Source organism: Calypte anna, chromosome 14 (genome assembly GCF_003957555.1).
Source record: "Calypte anna isolate BGI_N300 chromosome 14, bCalAnn1_v1.p, whole genome shotgun sequence".
NCBI classification, from domain to species: Eukaryota; Metazoa; Chordata; class Aves; order Apodiformes; family Trochilidae; genus Calypte; species Calypte anna.
This window is the reverse complement of record NC_044260.1, coordinates 11,557,594-11,576,372: the sequence shown is the minus strand read 5'-3', so window position 1 is coordinate 11,576,372 and position 18,779 is coordinate 11,557,594. Positions and strand designations below refer to the sequence as shown.

General features: G+C 41.8%; 1 protein-coding gene across 1 annotated transcript in view; it reads left to right on the top strand.

The window, feature by feature from the left end:
* CRAMP1 (cramped chromatin regulator homolog 1) overlaps window positions 1-18,779 on the top strand; it is a 44,313-nt gene that overhangs the window by 18,159 nt on the left and 7,375 nt on the right. The window contains exons 7-19 of the mRNA XM_030460134.1: window positions 2,787-2,872; window positions 3,606-3,729; window positions 4,764-4,845; window positions 5,887-7,140; window positions 9,605-9,782; window positions 12,895-13,076; window positions 13,726-13,800; window positions 14,554-14,635; window positions 15,390-15,494; window positions 16,482-16,660; window positions 17,203-17,283; window positions 17,784-18,018; window positions 18,297-18,461. Of these exons, the coding sequence (XP_030315994.1) occupies window positions 2,787-2,872; window positions 3,606-3,729; window positions 4,764-4,845; window positions 5,887-7,140; window positions 9,605-9,782; window positions 12,895-13,076; window positions 13,726-13,800; window positions 14,554-14,635; window positions 15,390-15,494; window positions 16,482-16,660; window positions 17,203-17,283; window positions 17,784-18,018; window positions 18,297-18,461 (2,828 nt within the window). The remainder of the gene's footprint in view (window positions 1-2,786; window positions 2,873-3,605; window positions 3,730-4,763; window positions 4,846-5,886; window positions 7,141-9,604; window positions 9,783-12,894; window positions 13,077-13,725; window positions 13,801-14,553; window positions 14,636-15,389; window positions 15,495-16,481; window positions 16,661-17,202; window positions 17,284-17,783; window positions 18,019-18,296; window positions 18,462-18,779) is intronic.

Genomic DNA, 18,779 nt, shown 5'->3' with positions numbered 1-18,779 from the left:
AAGTCATCTGATGAAACAGTTTCCCCAAAGCTTGTCTGCTTTATATAGTCTTATCTGTTAATCTAAGAAGAAATAATGTTTCACCCCTCAACCTTACACTTTACATGTGTTTCTCACTTGTACCCTTACACTTTGTTACAGCAGCAATAATAATTATAATAATAACAACAGTAATAGTGATATAGTAATAACAATAATAATAATAAGTTTTATTTCTGACTTTTCACTTGCATGCAGCTATTTCAAGGGCACATTTGATAGTGTTGCATTAACTAAAACAAAGGGAGAAGATTCTCAGGTTACACAGATAGCCAAAAAAATTGACTGCCCTGAAAGCATAAATTTGGAGTTCAGCTTGGTGCATTGTCTCCAGGTGCATTGAACTCTTGGATTTATTTTCACTGGCTTTAATGGATTTTGTATGAGGCTATTACAAAACTATGTTTTCCACTAGAACAGGAGGGAACATCCAGACATGTCTTCACTAAGCAAGGGAATGATTACAGGAGTTCTGATTGCTGCAGTTAACAAGGAAGACAGTGACCTGGGCATGTTTGTGCAGCAGCATTTTCTCTGCTACTGCTGTGACATTGCCAGACCTTACCTTCTCTAGTGGTTGGGTCCATTTGTGCATCCTGCCATCTCAACATCAGCTTTATATTATTACTAACTGAGGTGAACAGCATTAGTGGTAATAGAGTAAACATGGCTTTCAATAAATCCCTGTAGTTAAAGGCAAAAGGTATTGGTGGTGAATCATGAGGATGTGTTACCTTAGCATTAAAATGATGTAATGGGAGGATTGGCTTCCAGGAGCTACAGTGGAAATTCAAGACTTACAGTCCTCATCTGTTTTTTTCAGTTACTGTTCTTGGAGGAAATAGTAACAAGCACTGGACAAAGAAATGTAGTATGTATCTAGAGTTTTTTTATTTCTTGCACATTCTCTGGTGTCCACCAAATCCTTCCAGTCTTGTGCCAGGCACTTTTATACTAGTCTGTTGCTTTTGCTGCTGGCTGATACCAAAGTTCAGACTTGTGAAGAAAAGTGGAGATTTTTCACCTAAAGGTTCAGACCCAAGAGAGAAGTTGTCCCAACGCTGAACAGCTGAATTTGAGGGCAGCAGATTTTGCAGTCCAGTTTCCCTTCTCTGGGTGTTGCAGTCTCTTTTACCTCACTGAGGTTGGGTTGATTCATACTGATCTTTGTCCTCACTTGCATTGAAACTCGGTTTATTTACACATGAAAAAAAAAGGTGATAGCTGCATATGCTTACACTTTTAGGAGATTCATTTTCTAGAAAATGCTGATTTTCTCATAAGATCATGTCTGCACTTTATGACAAGAGGACATTGAGCCTCATGCATTAAGGAAAAGGTGTCCACTGCAGTAACCAGCAGGAAGTTTTACCTTTCATTGGTACTTTGTCATTGATTAGATACCCACAAGTGTTTCTGTGTCCTCCTAAGAGTCTTCCCAGTGGCAGAGACTTAAACTTGCTGGGACCAGACAGTTCAAGTTTCCAACAAGCAAATTAGGGCTAAGTTGAAAGAGGAAAGCTAAGAACAATGCTTCAGTTGGAGCAGCTGTAGTAGGAAGCTCTGTTTAAAAGCAGGCAAGTACCTCTGGGGTCTTTATTTTTAATAATAAAAACTTTTTAACTACTGTTGGTAGTTTCTCCTCAGCACTTGAGAGGCTTTGCCTCATTTTGCTAGTTGAGCCATCACTGCTTCTGTGTCAGAGCTCCTTAGAAAGAGTTAGAGCTAACATATTCCCTCTGGTTTCTGGTACCAGTGCAGACTGGGTAAATCTGCCCTTCCATCCCTGGGATATGCTGAATCTTTAGAAGCTCACAGCTTAGTAATTGGAACTTTTGAGCTACTTACCTTGTCAACTCTGTCTTCTCAGGCCTGGCTTCACTTCCCTTCTTCGCAGGGCATGCAGGTGCTCTTTCAGTCTGATGTCTTCCTCAAAGCACAGTGAAGATTCTGCTACAGGAATATTCCCCATATTTTCTTTTATTTTACTTGCCAGGACTTGTCTCCAGTCGTATTGCTCTGATGCTGGCTGATCTTTATTGCTTGAAGTATTGGGTAGTAAATACTGCCATCTGTAACTCTGTTGCTCTCAGTGCCTGCCTTTTGAGCCTCTGAAAGAAACAGAGCTGACTGAGGGAAGAAATCAAAAAATGTTTCACTATGTGAAAACAAAAAGAGCCTCTTGCTTTTAAGGATCTTTATGGCTATTAATGTGGTATGGAAGCTAAAAGCCAGTGAAATGGTGCTGTAGAAGTTACTTTGTTCAGATTTCTGCACAAGTTGTTAGACCTCATGTCTGAAACAGATGCGGTGTTGATATTCCAAAATGGAAGATGCTTCACAAACTTTAGACTTTCTCTTCCATAGTTAAGAGTGAGCAGTATGAAGAGGATATTAAAGCAAAACCACTTGTCTTTTATGAAAAGGCTGTCTCTAAGGGTATTCTTCAACCAAAGTAACATCATTCTGATCCACTGTATAAAATAAAAATCCCTCCCTAACTGGACAGGCCTGTGTTGCAAGAAGTCTGAAACACAAGTCTGGAAGGGGAGTGTCACAAGAGTAGCATTTCTATAATGAAAAATAAGGTGGTAGAAACTGAATACTCTTGAATCTGCTCTGCAAACCCCTACATTTCTTTGTGCATTCCTGTAGCCAGTATTGTACTTGACTCTGTCCCTACTAGGTATGTATTCACAAACTTCTGCTCTTGGTTCCAGTAAACACTTCTTTTTCAATGTATTCAGGGCTACGACTGTTCGGTACAAAGGCAGAAACCTTCGTATCAAAGCTCCCATGTGCAGGGCTTTGAAGAAGCTCTGTGACCCCGATGGTAAGTAAGAGATGCTGGAAGGTGAAAGGGTTTTGATGGCTTGAAGAATATGGGAGAGAATAGGCCTGTTTGATGTGTGCATCACTGGCAGGGGGATTTGTGATATTTCACATTTGTGTTGGACACAGATATAACCCTATTGTGTTGCTTACCCAGCTTGCTTGTATAATCCAAATAAATTTAGGTCCCACCCAGCTCTCTTGAGTCTTGGAGTATGTCACCAGCTAAACTGAAGTGGAAATAACTACACCAGATGAGATTGCTACAGCTTCCCCAGTTGTGCTTCCACTCTGTACAAAGTTTAGTCCCTTGTGCCAGTAAATAAGCAGTACTCTGTTTCAAAGTATTGAGCATTCCTTACTTTTTTTTTTTTTTACCTTTCCCAGTTAAGCTTTGTGTGATTATTTCTTTTATTACTTTTTTATTTCCTTACTTCCCCTCAGTAAGCAGAATCCACAGTTTAAAAGTCCAAAATATTGTACTTGTTCAGAGTTTCCAGCCACCTGATTTTGACAGTGGTTGCTCAACTGGAAGCTCCAGTAACACTGCAGTGTCTAAGTTAAAAAATAAACACTGAACTAGGAGGTAAAGCAAGGAAGCAGGCTCTGCTGGTGAGGCTGAGCTGCCGAAGTTGGCTGTAGGTGATGCTGATGTCTGTGATGCTTTTTTTCATGTAACTGGGTGTGTAGTGTTCTGACCAAGTTGTCCTTGCTTTTGCTTCATCTCCCTTCAGGTGTTAGTGATGAAGAGGACCAGAAGCCAGTACGTCTTCCTCTGAAGGTCCCTGTGGAGCTGCAGCCACGAAATAATCATGCGTGGGCTCGAGTACAGAGTCTTGCCCAGAATCCACGGCTTAGGTAATGAAGAACTGATTGTGGTGCTCAGAATAGAACAGGGAAATAGATGAGCAGCATTCTAGCATCTTCCTCTCTCTCCAGGGTTCTCTTTACCAGCTGGGCAGTTCATCTTTGATAAGGCAGGTTGCCTAGCTGTAGTTTTACTGAGGGCTTTGCCCAACCAGAGTACACATTGTAGTAAACGAAAGATACCAGACTGGAAAATTAGATTACCATTGCTCTTATTATCTTTTAATTAGAGAATTGATGGGAGCTACTAGAACTGGAGATGAATTTACACTGTGTCCCTTACACCCAGTTGTCAGAGCAGAGTGCAAGTAAAATGAAACTATACAGCACTAGTGCTACTACAATTTGTGTTGAATGTAGCATGAAACAGGCACAGGGGAGGGAAATAACAGTGGTCAGAGGCAGCTGCACCAAAACTCTGAACATGTCAACTGCAACACAGTGATTCAAGCAGAAGGTAAGGTATTTGTAGCTAAGTCTTCCCCTTGTAAAATGTAGTTGGTGCTGTTGTTTCAGTTTCATCAGTGGCTTCTGATCGTTCTTTCAAACAGAGAACTTGCAGTATAATGACCAAAGGTAATCTAGAGAGCAGAATGAAGATATTTAGCACTAGGTTTTTGTAAAATGCTTTGAAAGCAAAAAGTGGATGTTTGTGGGGTTGTTTTGTGCTTTTTCTCTTTCTTCTGTTCATGTGGTAGCTTTGTTCTTTGCCTGCACTTTCGGGGTTGAGCTAAATCTTCCCATCTTTTCCTGTCTTCTTCCATCTGGAGAAACCAGTATCTTGAGTCATGGCAGTCAGGTTTTTCTCACAGACTTTTAGATCTTCCTCAGTTTTGAGTTACGTAGATTTTAATGTCCTGGAATAACATGGGTTTGTCTTTTAGGTCTTGTTCTCCATGTTTGTTCTCCATGTTTTGTTCTCCATGTTTGTACTGCAGAATTCCACTTTCTTCCCTTAATTTCTATTCTAGAATCAAGGTTGTGATTTGAACTTCTGCTGACTTTTTTTCTCTGCTGCCTTGCAGGATGATTGTGGAGTTACATCGAAAGGTGTCCAGCCTCATTGAGTTTTTGAAGCAGAAGTGGGCTCTCCATGAAGTGCGTATTGTATCCTTTTTCTGCTTAGCCTGTACTGTGTGCTGTGTCCTGGGAGCAATTCCCTTCCTATTTTGCTTCAGGAATGTGATTCTACGTCATGGATTTACCTGCCCATGCTTAGTAAAGGTAGAAGTCAGTATCTCATCATCACTGTTGGAACCTTCCATGAAAAATCCCAGATTATTCAATTCTTATCTCAACTGTTCTCTACTGTGATGCCCTGAAAAGCAAGTTAGTAATAAGTGAAGCTCCCTGCCTTTTCTTTTCCTTAAGCAGTGAGTGTAGTTTTTTTCATTACCGATGGGTGACCACCATAGAAGCCTGGGTATAATGACTAACAATGACTAACAATTTTGTTTCCATTAAGGACAGATTTTTCCACTTTCTTGATTCAGTTTCACCAAAATGAAAGCTTAAGCTTCTTGCATAGGTGGCTGCTGCCACCTGTTCTTTATCTGTACACTGTCTGAGCCATGCAGCATTAGAGTTATCCCTGCCTCTGAACTTAGATCCAGGGAGTAAAAGGATTTGTGATTTAAGAGTCCATCAGTTCTCTTGTTGGCTGGTATGCTACCTCCTGTTCATAGTCCTTTAATTCAGTTTAGGTTTTTCTTCTTAGTGGGTGAGCCTAGAAGAACAGCAGTGTGATACTTGAAACTTAAAAAGATGTCAACATGTAAGATGGAGGTTACTGTGCAGAAAAAGGGGAGTATGGTTTGCTATGCAGTGACATTGGGGTTTTTTTGCTTGGTTTTGTTGGCATTTGTTAATTGATTGGGGTTTTTACAATTGCAGTGGTGTGTGAAGCAGGGAGATGTAATTTTGTCTAGAACAGAGTTTGTGCTTGTAGCAGGTCTTCAAGTGTAGACCTTGTCACCTTAATTTCTGACCATAGAGTCCTATCTATGCTGAATAGAGAACATGTCCTTGATCAGCTGAGGTTTTTTGGGGGTTTTTTTGGTTTTGTTTTTTAATTTGCAAACCAGGCTACCAGGTGCTTACTTGGAAGGGACAGGTGACTGTTGTATTCTTTGACACATCTTTTTTTAGCGTAAAACACTAGAAGAACGGCAGCTTCAAGACTCCAGAGATTCAGAAACAAGAGGCAGTTTCTCAGAGGAGAAAGTGATGCTTCATCTCTTTCCAGGAGAGAATTGTACACTCACTCCACTGCCTGGAGTAGCCAGAGTGGTCCACTCCAAGGCTTTCTGCACAGTGCATTGGCAGGAAACTGGCAAATGCAAACAGAACATGAAAGACTCTCACTTACTCCCCCCTGCACAAATCCTGGGCATACAGAGTGGTCAGGGGACAGCTAGAGGACAGCTAAAATACACACGAGGAACAGAAGGTAAGGGTGTTGGAAGGGCAGAGAGCACTACAGAGTCAAGCAGGACCTCCCAGCCCACAACTGAAGTTTCTGCAGGCACTGAGGATGGTACCCCAGAACAGCCTGGCTTGCTGGAAGGAACAGCCTCAAATCCTGGCATCAGTAATTCTCTCCAAAAACCACCTTCTGGACTTCAAGATCCAGGGGGGAGCTCCGTGGCCTTCTGTGTGGAGGGCAGGGAGGCCCTGGCTGGTGACCAAGCAACTGTACTGCCATCGTGCAGCACAGCCTGTGCTTGCAGTAAGATCCCTGACGTGGAGGAGCTCTCTCTGCTTGATCCATTCCCACGGTACATGAAGTCCTGTCAGGACCTGATCGTCCCAGAGAAATGTTCCTGCACAGACAAAGTGCATGGGAAAGACTCTGCTCCAGCTGCTGGTGAGACTTCTCCTGTGGCTTTTCCAAGCGGGAGGAGCACAGAGACCTCTGACTCTAATTCACAGCTACCAAGAGGTAGTGTGGCTTCAACTGGCAGTGGCCCATCCAGATCTGAAACTCAGGCTAGCCACAGCCAGGGCCAGCAGCTTGATGCTTGTACCAAGGATATAACAGATGCAGCAATGGAGGATTCTCAAGAGAAGCTGGGCTCCTCATTTCCACCTCCACCTCAGGGACAATCTAGTACAAAGTCTCTCAAGGATGACCCGAGCCGGCTCTCTCAACAGGTTAGAGAAGAAGGATGGAGTCTACGAACTTCTGAGAGCCTTACGCTGGCTGAAGTCTACCTCATGATGGGCAAACCCAACAAGTTGCAGCTAGAATATGACTGGTTGGCTGTCTTGGAGCCAGAAACCCAGGATGCCAGGGAGCAAACATCTGAGTCAAGTGCTGTTCCTGCATGCACTGCTTTTCACAAGCAGAGACTCTTAAACTGCCTTCTAAAACTCATCTCTACTGAAGTCAATCCCAAACCAGTAAGTAGCTCTTGTTCATGCTCCCAATGCTAAACTCTTATTTGATCTGGGGAAGAATACAGTCATGTTTTGTAGTAATTCAGTGACCAGCCTTGTCAAGATCTTAGAGATTCCTGTTTTGTTTTTTGTTTTAAAAAAAAAAAAGCAAGATCAACATAGCCCAGCTTGCTACAAGGTGGACTTTTCCTCAGTATGCTGCATTTGCTTTTTACACTACCTTTTAGTTTCTAATTTGCTGTGACTCTCACTAGTATTACAGTGAACATTTAATGTGATGATTGGAAAGGTCAGGCACGAGGTTAGGTGGGGTTGATGCCTCCTGTTCTCTCAGGTTCATAGAACCGTAGAACAGCCCAGACTGGAAGGAGCCTTGGAAGATCATCTGGTCCAACCTGCTGTGGGAAATGAAGTCTGGATGACAAAGGAGCCTAAATGAGATCAACTTCCCATGTAAAAATTGCAGCCCTTCATTTCTGATGTTTATGCAGTTCAAGTTCCACTAAGTGGAAATGTGAAAATAATTTATTTCTTTGGGATAGCATCATGAATATAACTGTGCTTGCCACAGGGATTCTTAAAAGTTCCCAGACTCTAGGATAGTCATTTAACAGATCCAGAAAATTAACTTTTTAGGCAGACAACTGGAAATGAGCTTGGGGAATTGTAACCAGTGTTTGAGATCTGCCTTTGTGATACCTGGGCAGCCATTTCCACCTACTGCAACCAACTGAGGTTTACTTTTAAACACCAAAAAACCACTGAATTCAATAAATGGGTGGAATTCCTGTGATGGAGATGCAATGAGGTAAAGATACCATTTGCATCATCCTCAAGCATGGAATGCAAATGCATTGCTGTTCCCAAAAACATGTAGTTCTTTGATCTTTCTTAGTTGGTGCAGACTTAATGCTCCCTCCCCACCCTCCCCAAAGCTCCTTTTGATCTTAATTTTTTAATAGTCCTAGAATGTAACATTTTATAAATTCAGCCCCACCCTTGCTCAGATACAGCTGCAGATACAGGCTTTGTTTAAGCTGCAAAGACTTCTGATACAACATCTTGCAGATCTGTGACAGTGTCTCCTCTTGTGGCATCTACTTTTACCTCTGATGGCACACGTGGCAGCCAGGGGTGACGTGAGTAAAGAATCACAAACTAGAAAGTCATCTCCTTAGACCTGGAGGAAGAGGGGGCAAGAACCCAGCAGTTTTAATGTGCAGTGTTTTCTTGTCACTTCAGCACTCTAATCAAAGTAGCCACAGTGCTCCTGAAAAACACGGGGCTCTTTGGAGTACATAGCAAACTATATTCCAATAAGAAGAAGTAAAGTAACCTTTTCTTTCACTTGCCACATAGCACTTCATGCTCACTGTGTCTCAGAAACAGATACTCCTCCTGTGGCAATGAGTGTCGTGGGACTGACACATTGAAGAGGCAAGGAGGATCTTTACTGCCTAGTTGAGAGGACTGTCATCTTCTTGAAAAGTTGAGCTCCTAAATCCTCTGCAATTAATTGAATACCAACAGTAACCATAATATTTTTGCCACAGGGCACTTTAACAGACAAGGGATGATTGTCTTGAGCCCTGCTATTTTGTCTAGATAATACATAGCAAGGCAAAAGGACCAACTGTGCTGTGGTTCCTTCTTTGCCATGAAGATTATGAGCATAAAACAGCTGTAGCAGATTGCATTGCTGTCAGGTGTGGGTGGTGATTTTATGCCTGTGATTGCACACAGATTCCTTAGAAAGGGAGCATTTTCTAGAAAAGCAATTAACAACTTAATGAAATAACTGGATCAGCCTGGAAAATTAGTAAAGCACCTTGTCATATGCCTGTTTTTATTGCTGTATTACAGTGTGAAATAGAATCATAGAATGGTTTGGGTTGGAAGGGACCTTAAAGACCATCCAGTACGACCCTCTGCCATGGGCAGGGACACCTCCCACCAGCCCAGGCTACTCCAAGCCCCATCCAGCCTGGCCTTCAACACTGCCAGGAATGAGGAGGGATAAGAAAAAATTCAACTTAGTGGTCTCTAGTTGATTAAAAAATACTTCTGTCCAGATATGCTTCCAACCAGGGGAGCCCTCAGGGTGGTTAGAGTACATGAAAATCAGTTTTGCAATTAATTAAAACCTCCTATACTGTGATTAATCTACATTTTTACTTCTGCTTGTTTGTTTTTGTTATCCTGGGATGGTCCAGCACACTGTGTGAAGTTTGTTGAGTGTTAACCTTGTTGTAACATAAATTAATGATGATGAACTGATGACATTTAACACTGCTTCATGCACAGAAGGCAGTCTGAACTGCCCATCCCACACATGCAGAGGTACTGGTTAGAGCACTTAAAATACTGTAGTGTGTGAGATTATTATTTTTTCTAAAGCTTCCTAAGTAGAATGGGTTAACAGTGTTCCTGTAACAGTACACAACACTCATTTAATGTGTGTTTTTAGACACCCGAGATGAGCTCTGTTGCCACATCACCTATAAAGCCTGCTCAAGAGGAGCAGTCACTGACTCCTCCAGGAAAGGTGATTGCCATCAGCACCAGGAGCCCAGGCTGTGCACGGAATCAATCTGCCCTTCGCAGCAACAAGACTTTTTCTCCTGGTGCTGCTTCCAGCTCCTCAGGTGAGTATTCAGAAAAATCTGTCTCAAGAGATGAGACCATTCATACCTCATAGCATGAGGAGTACATGCCATAAAAGAGCAGGGGGAGAATGAGTGTTCTTACTCTTATGTGTTAATTAGACTTGTCCTGAATTCAATACTTCTTTCAATCTTGAAAAACAACACCTGTCAATAATACAGTTTACAATGTGGAAGAAGCCACAGGAGTCACTCCTGCAGGAGGTGCTGCTCTGTGCTAAGAGCTGGCTGGCATGCTGATAAGAGAGGAGGAAGGTCAATCTATGGTGTAAAGTTTCCTGAGAATTACAGAAAAAGAAACTTCTGTCATTATAAAATAGGTACTGATTATTAATTCCCCTCTCTTTTCGTAGAAGATACAGCTGTGCAGACCAGGAATTTCAGATCTATTCTTCAGTCCAGTTGCATTTGCCAGCAAATGTTTTTTGCCTTCAAGAAGGTCTGTGAAGGTGTCAGCACTGTTGGGAACAGCTGTGATTCTTGTGCTGTTCTTTTCACACTCATGCTGTAAGAAGCAGTGGACCCTGAGCAATTTACTGATGCTGTAAAACATACTTGGTGTTCTATCTGACTTTCATTTTAAAATGGCATTTTAATAGCTATTTCATCCTTGTCTGAAGCTTCATTGTGCCTACTCGCAGATAAGGATGTACTTAAATATCTAGTAAAAAGCCAGTGATTCAATAGATCAACCAGATGAATGGTTGTATTTCAGCTACACAGGCTGAAAGGATGTGTCTTTTTAACAAACTGGCAAGTAGAATCAGACTTGCAAGAAGAGTCACACTGCCTTAGTTTGCAACATTGGTTTTTGTGAAGTGGTACTTTTATGCTTCCCTAGTAGCTTGAAAACCTTTTCTGAAGCATTATAAGTAAGGGGTGAGGGTCATCTGCTGAGGATACCAGACAGAATCACCAGGAAGATAACTTTGTGACTGATCCCCTAGAAACAGATGCCTGTTGTTTACAGAGAGCCTCATTGCAAAACAAACAGAATTGTCCATGGAAAGGACAAAACTGTCCTGTGTCCAGGGAGCACATAGGCTTTGGTGTAAAGCCAGGAAGTGATAAATATAGACTGTGTTGTTCCTGCTTTTGTACAGGACCAAAGGTGGCCAAGTTGTCTTTAGCTGAGCTGCTTGGCTTGGGCAGAGAAGCAGTAAAGGTGTGCTGGGTACAGCATTCTGCTTTCTTCATTAGTGAACTCATCAGCAATTCTGCCTGGGGTGATGCTCCCAGCTTAGGCTCAGGTGATGGTGTTCCAGCCTTGCAGGTGGATACCCAGCCAAGGGTGGTATCCTCACCAGAAGTTGCACTGACAATCTGAATCCATTTTATCAGCCCTGATCAGGGTGTTCTCAACCTAAAATAAGATTGTATAATATACAGTAATTGTATAGTATACAGTAATAAGCAATCTTCTTTGTATCCTGACATACAGTGCTCTTAAATGGCTGCAGCAGTTTGGCTCTCAGAGAGCAAACTTCTGGTGATGAAACTTCTAGGTATGTTCCCTTACAGACTTTGGTCCTGAGTCCATCCAGGTGTAACTGCTTTTTGGTTTTCATCTTTGGTTTTGTTTTGCTTTTTTATTAATGATAAATTGATTTGGCCTTCTCAGAAAAAAAAAAGGTCAGAAGCTAGCCTGTTTCCTCTCCAGAAGAACCGAGTGTTGGCCAACTGACAGCTCCACAAAAGGCACACAGCTAGCTGGAGAAACAACCAAACAAACAAAAGAATCATGCAAAGAGATTTAGAACAAGTGAAGCAGCAGCTGTGAGCATCACCTGTAGTTCTTAAAATATCATTACATAATTGTACTTGCATTCCCTTTATTGCTTTTTCTAAAAATACTATCTTTAACTGTCCTCTTCAAGTCCTGATCAGGAGGCACAAATTTGTATGATGTTGTTCTGCATTTAGTTGATTTTTAGATACATTGACATGCTGTAATTTTAACTTACCTTTGGAGAAAGAGCAGAATGTAGAACAGCAGGGTGCGGGTGGCAGTTTTGCTATTTAAATAGGAGGATAATAAAACTTGTAGGTTTATTTGTTAGGTAAGTGAAGCTTGATGGTCTTCAAAACAGTTCTTGAATACTATTGCATAGACCCATCTCTGCATTAGGGTGGCCCAAGCTTTGCCCAGGGAGGCAGCAGGCATGACTGAGGATTGTGAGGTCTTTCCCAACCATCACAACTCTGTGATTCTGTGCTTATTGCCCACTTTGCTGCTTCCCAGCTGAGCTCTCCAGCCCAGCAGGAGAGGCTGGAGCACCACTACCAGTGTGGGTGCAGTAAGAGGGTGACAATACCTGTTACTGCCCATTTTAGGAAACCCCAGTGTTCCATGCATAGCAAGACCTGTGGAAGAGAAGCAGGGTCAGGTTTGGGTTAGCTCAGGATGAGATCCTGACAGTACTGTTAGCATCCCAGTTGGACACCTGGAGAGGGCACAGCACTCTGTGAAGTTTACACACACAGTGTGAAATCCTGCAACGTTTTCTGATGTTAAATACAAATGGAGATGTTTTCCTCAGACCAGGTACCATTATTTCAATGTGCCAAAGGTATTTCTAAAGTAATTAATCTATTGGAGAAAGTATTTTGGGAAATTCATCCTTTCTTTTTCTGTCACCAGAACCACTTTATTGGAGTTGCACAATGAGAAAGGGGTGGGGAGTATGGGGAGAATGGATCTGTGCTTGTACTGTCTTCCCCTACAAAAGGAGTGGTGGATGTATAGTTTGTTTAGTGGAAAGGACCTTTTGGTTCTTCTACAAGCTGAAGAGATAAACTGGTTAACACAGTCTGTGTGGGGCTTAAAATCGTGTGCTTAAGATCTATTTTTTTACTATGGTAAAATTACATTTAACCCCTTTCTTCCAGGGATTTCAAAGCAAATGAATGTTTGCAGTGTTCTTGTGAGACAGGAAAATACTATCAGTTTCCAGGTGGGAAAACAAGTGTCAGGAGCTGAATGACCTTATGAATCCATAAGTCCCAGCTCACTGTATGATCCTTCACTTATTGTAGAGTTACTTTCTTTTTGTTTTTACTTGACTTCATTACCATTATGGTTAAAATCTTCTAGGTCTGAGAAACCTCCCCAGACCTCTCTTGGTGGCTGGTCCTTCAAGTTCTGGAAGCACTGACACGGATGGTGGGCTCTTCGCAGTTCCTACAACTCTGCCCCCCAACAGCCGCCACGGGAAACTGTTCTTGCCCAGCAAAGAAGCTGAGCTGACCTTCCGGCAGCACTTGGACACAATCAGTGTAAGTGACCACTGCATGAAAAAAATGTGGCATATTGTGTCTGAGCCAGCTTCCAGTAGGTATTGCAGAGTTTGTTTGGTCCATCAGAAGATGCAGGCTGTCCTACGAAGCAGTGCTTCTAGTGATGCTCGAGCATAACTTGATATTAGCTGAGATCAGTCAGATTTTAACTATAGGACTATGCTTTGAAGTGACATCAGCTCTTCAGGCCTGGCTCTGAAGGCCATCACACAGCCTGGTGAAACTGGTTCACTCTGATTTGCTCCAACAAATATGATGGTTGGCTTTAGCAGAACTGATACCCTTCTTATAATGCAGATAATTTTAATATAATTTCTTGACTATATTAAGTAAATACTGCTTTTGGTTTTATGTATAAAATCCTGGTAACAACATCATAGCAAAATGAGGTAGTCAAGTAATGAAATGCCTTTTTTGTAAGGAAACTTTATCTTCATAAAACAAGAAGGAAAAAAAATACATTCCTAAGGAAAATATTCCTATTGTAGCAGTAAGAATATTCTACTGTGTGGGGAAAAAAAAACCAAAAAAACCCCAGAACCACAGCATTTTAATAAATAATTATAACTTTATTGAAAAACAGAGTTTGGGGGTTATAGTTTTTAAAGTAGTTCCTTTTCTTGTCCAGATGCAGTCGGACTTCTTCTTGCCAAAGCCACGGAAGCTACGGAACCGGCACTTGCGGAAGCCGTTGGTAGTACAGGTCAGAACCACTTCCAAAGTGTGAAATGCCTGGAAGAATGGGGCATGTGAAGGGATGTGTGGAAGAGGTAGTCTGTTGTCATGGAAGTTTGATGGTAGGCAGGTTTAATCTCCCTTAGACATCTCTGACAACCCAGCAGAAAGGCGTGTGCCCCTGTGAAGCCACACAGGTGGAGAGCGTGCAAGAAATCTAAAATGAAAATAATGGAAACTCATGGGGGGAAACCAGTTACGCTTTTGTTTCTTTTTCTGTGTATAAGAGCAGGAGCTCTGGCTGCTACGTGTGTACTATTTTTGGTTTTGAGATATTCTGGTCTATGCATTCCATTTGTATAAAGTGTTCCCAAGTACCTACAGCTGCCTCAATAATTCATGCTTGATTAACTGTAAGGGAAGCTCAGTTTGTACACAGACTGGGTCCCATCCATAATGACTGTTATAATTCGGTGGGAGATTTGAAAATTACTGCAAGAATAATTAGAAAAGGAATAGTCCTATTTAGCATTTCTTTGCCAAATATCCATATGGAAATTTTCCCTTGTAGTCGTTTACATTGAAAACACATCATTCCTGTCTGTAGCTTCTTTCTCAAGATTACACAGACCTTAGTGCTGTCTGTTGCATGATAGTCATGCCATGTAAATACTCTGCTTATTCTGGGGGGTATCATGAACTTATGTGCCTTAGAGGATGAGCTTTACCCTGTGTTCTGTGTTTTAAATATCTTGTGGTTTATTGTGTTTCTCTCACACAGAGAACACTGCTCCCTCGGCCATCTGGAAATCCGTCCCAGCATGTCTGTTCCTTTTCTATCTTATCCAACTCATCCATTACAGGTGAGTCTGCTTATCTTCTATCACTGTTACACTTTCATGAGATGGACTGGAAAGTGTCCCTTAAAACTGCATAAAGGAATGATTTCTAAAAAAAGGGAAATCTGCTTTCAAAATCACAGAGTCCTTTAGCTGTTGCTGTAGTCGCTTCTTATGGGACAATAGTATTTTTTCTTGGATCATTGTCAAGCAAGTCATGATTAAGATAAATGTTTAAGGGTTTTTTTTCCATTTCCCATTAGTGAAAGCAGGGAAGAGTACAAGGAGAAAAAAATTCGGAACAAATTAGCTGGATAACAATTTTTTTCTTCCATAGGGTGTAATAATTTGTCTGGATTTTATAATGGGCTTTTCCTAGTAGTTGGGAGACTGCTTAAATTTCATATGGTGTAATTGGTGTGCTGCCCATTTGTCCTTCCTGCTGATACACTCTGAACAGAATGATACTACAGCTGATCCCCCATCTCAACCTGAATCTCAAAATTGACACAAGATCTTCAAGGTTTTCTTAATTAAAAAATACCAAAAGCAGCCTCAGTAGCACAGCAGTCCCCAACCCTGCTGTTGCCCTTGGGTGCTCAGCCACTGGTTTGTTTGCATTACGACTTCAAGCCTGTTGAATTGCCTCCACTTCTTGCATTCCCAGAGCTTGCTACTGCTTGGATTTTTTTTGTGCCCATTGAACTGTGTTGTGCTCTGCTTGAAAGAGGTCAGATTTTGTTTATTTCAGAGGTGTTTATTTCATCCTTCCCCCTAGGGAGAGGTTCATTTCGGCCAATCCAGTCCTCACTAACTAAAGCTGCTGTTTCTCGTCCCATTGTGCCCAAAGTTCTTCCAACACAGGCCACCAACCATCTGTCCAGTAAGTCATTTCTTAAACAGAGTCACAAGCCTGTTGTGATCTGCATGATGTGACGTTGTTGGTTTCCATTTCCCAGGTGAAATGGTTAGTGCCTTTGGCAGTTCAAGCAGCTGTGTGCATGGTCCCTTCGTATAGGTGGCTTTGTGTGACCTGGGACAGGCTGAGCCAGGGTCCTTCCCTCTGACCTGCAGGCAAAGCAAGGGGCTAATGCTTGTAACCACAGCTGAGCACTTCTTTGGTGGTTTTGTTGTAAGACCACTTTGAAGAGAGGTTGTGACAGATTTGAAAGAAACTTATAAACAATTTACCTACTTAGGATGAGTTATGAATTCCACAAGAAAAAAACCAGCAGGGTAGCCCAAGCAAAATCCTGTCCTGTAGTAAAAGAATGGGTCCCATAACTACAGTGGTTAGTGAGGTGAGGACAACAACTGCTTCTGGTTTACTTAGAGGATTCTCTGTTCTGGGAAGACATTCAGATGTCTTCAGTGGATTTTAAAAGTGGGGTGAGATCGACCCTACAACAGCTTAATTTTTTAATATTAAGTCTAAATGACTGCTAGAAGCAAGATGACAAAATTGCGGATATGTTGGTTTTAGAGCTCCTCTGGTAAACCATAGAAAATTTTATCTCAAGTACTTGACAATTTGCAGGGCAAAAAAGAAAAAAAAGATTGAAGGAAAAAGCAGGGGAGAAGAACTGGGACATTTCTCTTAAACCAGTTTGATACACTTGGTAGCATCTTGGAACAGGGCAGAAAACTTAAATACTGTAGCTGAAAGAAATGTTATACTTTGTGAAGACAAACAGCTGATGTAGCTGACCAGGTAGTTACCATTTCTGCTTTTTACATGTGGTAAATTTGGGCAGTTTTTAAAAAAGTTCTTGTTTAGAGGAGTCATGACAAATCACCTGAAGGCTTGTGATGTGGCTTTTGATTTTTTTTTTTGTTTGTTTGTTTGTTTGTCTTTTTTATTTCATCAAAGGTGCTATTGACTTGGCAGCTAAAAGTGCTGGTATCATCCCTGGCAGCCCTATGCCTGTCCTGGATGCAGATGGTTTGTCAGGTGTATCTCCACTGTCACCAGATGGAGTGACCACGGTGGTAACGGGGCAGGACTCAACAGCAGCACATCAGAATGGAGGCTCCATCACCACTGTAGAGGTCAGAGCCTCTTGAGCATGCTTTTTAAAGTAGTGGAGTGTTTTGCTCTTTCATTGTGTAAAAAAAGTTGTTTCATTAATGACTCTTCTCTCCTGGAGCTTGCATTAGGCAGTTTGATCATGGCAATCCCAGTCTGTGTTGTATGGGGGGCTTGAGGGGTAAATCATCATCACCTTGAACAGATTTCTGTCCCCTAAGGATGGCTCTCAGCTGTCAGTCAGCCCTCCAGAAATCTGGATGTGAGAAGAAATAGTAGTATTTCAATAGACATTAATTCAGGAGGGAATCTGGAGCAAAACATGAATCTCTAGGGATGTATTTGGAATGGAAATTGATTTCTTCCTGCTTTTTCTTTCATTGAGACCAAGATACATGTTTAGTCCATCCCATTTCCTCAAGCAGTTGGTGGGTGATTTTGAAAGGCATTATAACTAGAAAGAGCACATCTAAACAGTGATACACAATTACCTCTTGCCTCCCAAGCTAATAATTCCAGCTTCTCCTGTAAATATTGTCACTCATGATTTCTGCTGTCCTTCTAGGGCTCAGGCCCTGGGTGTCGGGTTCCCTTCATCAGCCTGCCAGCACAGCATGAGCAGGAGCCAGTTCCTGATGGCTTCCAGGTAGAGTATGGATTGAAGGAACAGATGTCTGAAATGGGTAATGTTCTGGAAACAGCACTTGGATTCCTAGTTCCCAAGTAATTGTGCACCACTAGTACTCTGCTGTGGGAATTGGAATCTCTAACATTTGAAGAAATTTAAAGGAAAAAAAAATGGAGGAAAGCTGCTTAAATTTCTGTGGGTGCCATTCCCTAAAAAAAGCAAAGCAAAGCAAAGCTGACAGTCTCTGCCTCTGAAGGGCAAACATGCTTTTACATATTTCTTGGTACAATGAAGGAGTTGGTAATTGCTGTGCTATATGGTATGTGTGTTTTTTAGACATAACAAAGAACGATTTCAGCAGTTGTCAGTCCTGCTGCTTGCATGTTGCTGAAGGGGGAATATTAAGATTAATACAGTGAATATCACAATGGTTCCTCTTCAGAGAATCACTTTTACTTATGCAGGATTTCCAAGTCCTTCATAAATTCATGAGCAATTACCTCTGTTTCTTGTAACAGGGCACATCAGTCCTTTCTCTGTCAGAACTGCCCAAGACTCCCCTCCAAAATGGTCTTTCCACTCCTCCACTTCCCTCATCAGAGGCTTCCAGCACCCGGCTCTCTCCTCCCAATGTTTCTGCTCTCTTGGATATATCTCTGCCTGGACCACCTGAAGATGTGCTTTCTCAAGGAGAATCTGCCACCCAAATCAGTGATTCTATCATTGAAATAGCTATCAGCTCTGGTCAGTATGGTAAGTCTGAGCTTAGCTGAAGTCCTCTTGGTTCACTTTAAAAAAAAAATCTGTCAACATGATGAGAAACTTTTAAAGTGAGCAGTTCCTGATTGTTTGGGGATTTTTTTTCAGTTATTTGTTGGAAACAAAATCATGTGCCCAGGCTTTATTTTCTATCATATATACGATGGTTTTGTTGGTTTGGGGTTTTTTTGCTTTCTAAACATAAAAGTGCTGCAGTGTCCTGTAACTGTACTGCATTGACTGAACCAGTGATTCCTGACATTGGCTTACAGGTGAAGGTGTTTCTCTCTCTCCTGCAAAGCTGAATGGCAGTGACAGCTCCAAAAGTCTTCCGTCCCCATCCAGCAGTCCTCACCAGAACTGGATTGCCTCTCCCAGCCATGATCCCCAGTGGTACCCCAATGACTCCACAGACTCGTCTCTCAGCAGCTTGTTTTGTAAGTGCCTCTATGCAAAGAACCCCCAAAAAACAGTTGTTTTATTTAAAAAAAAAAACAAAATAAATTAAAAATTGAAAAAAACACATTCACACAAGAAAAAACCCACCAAAACAAAGACCAGAAAACAACAAAAAAAACCCCAGCAAATCTAGCTGTTTATTAGAAGTGAATCCTTTGGAAAATCATGACCCCAGTAGGATGTTTGTAGAATTGTTCCCTTCTTGCTTTCATTTAAACAGGGTGTCCTTGAATACATTTTCCTTCTCTTTACAAAGCTCCTCCTGAAAAGTTCCTGTTGCTAGATTTGGGCCTGTA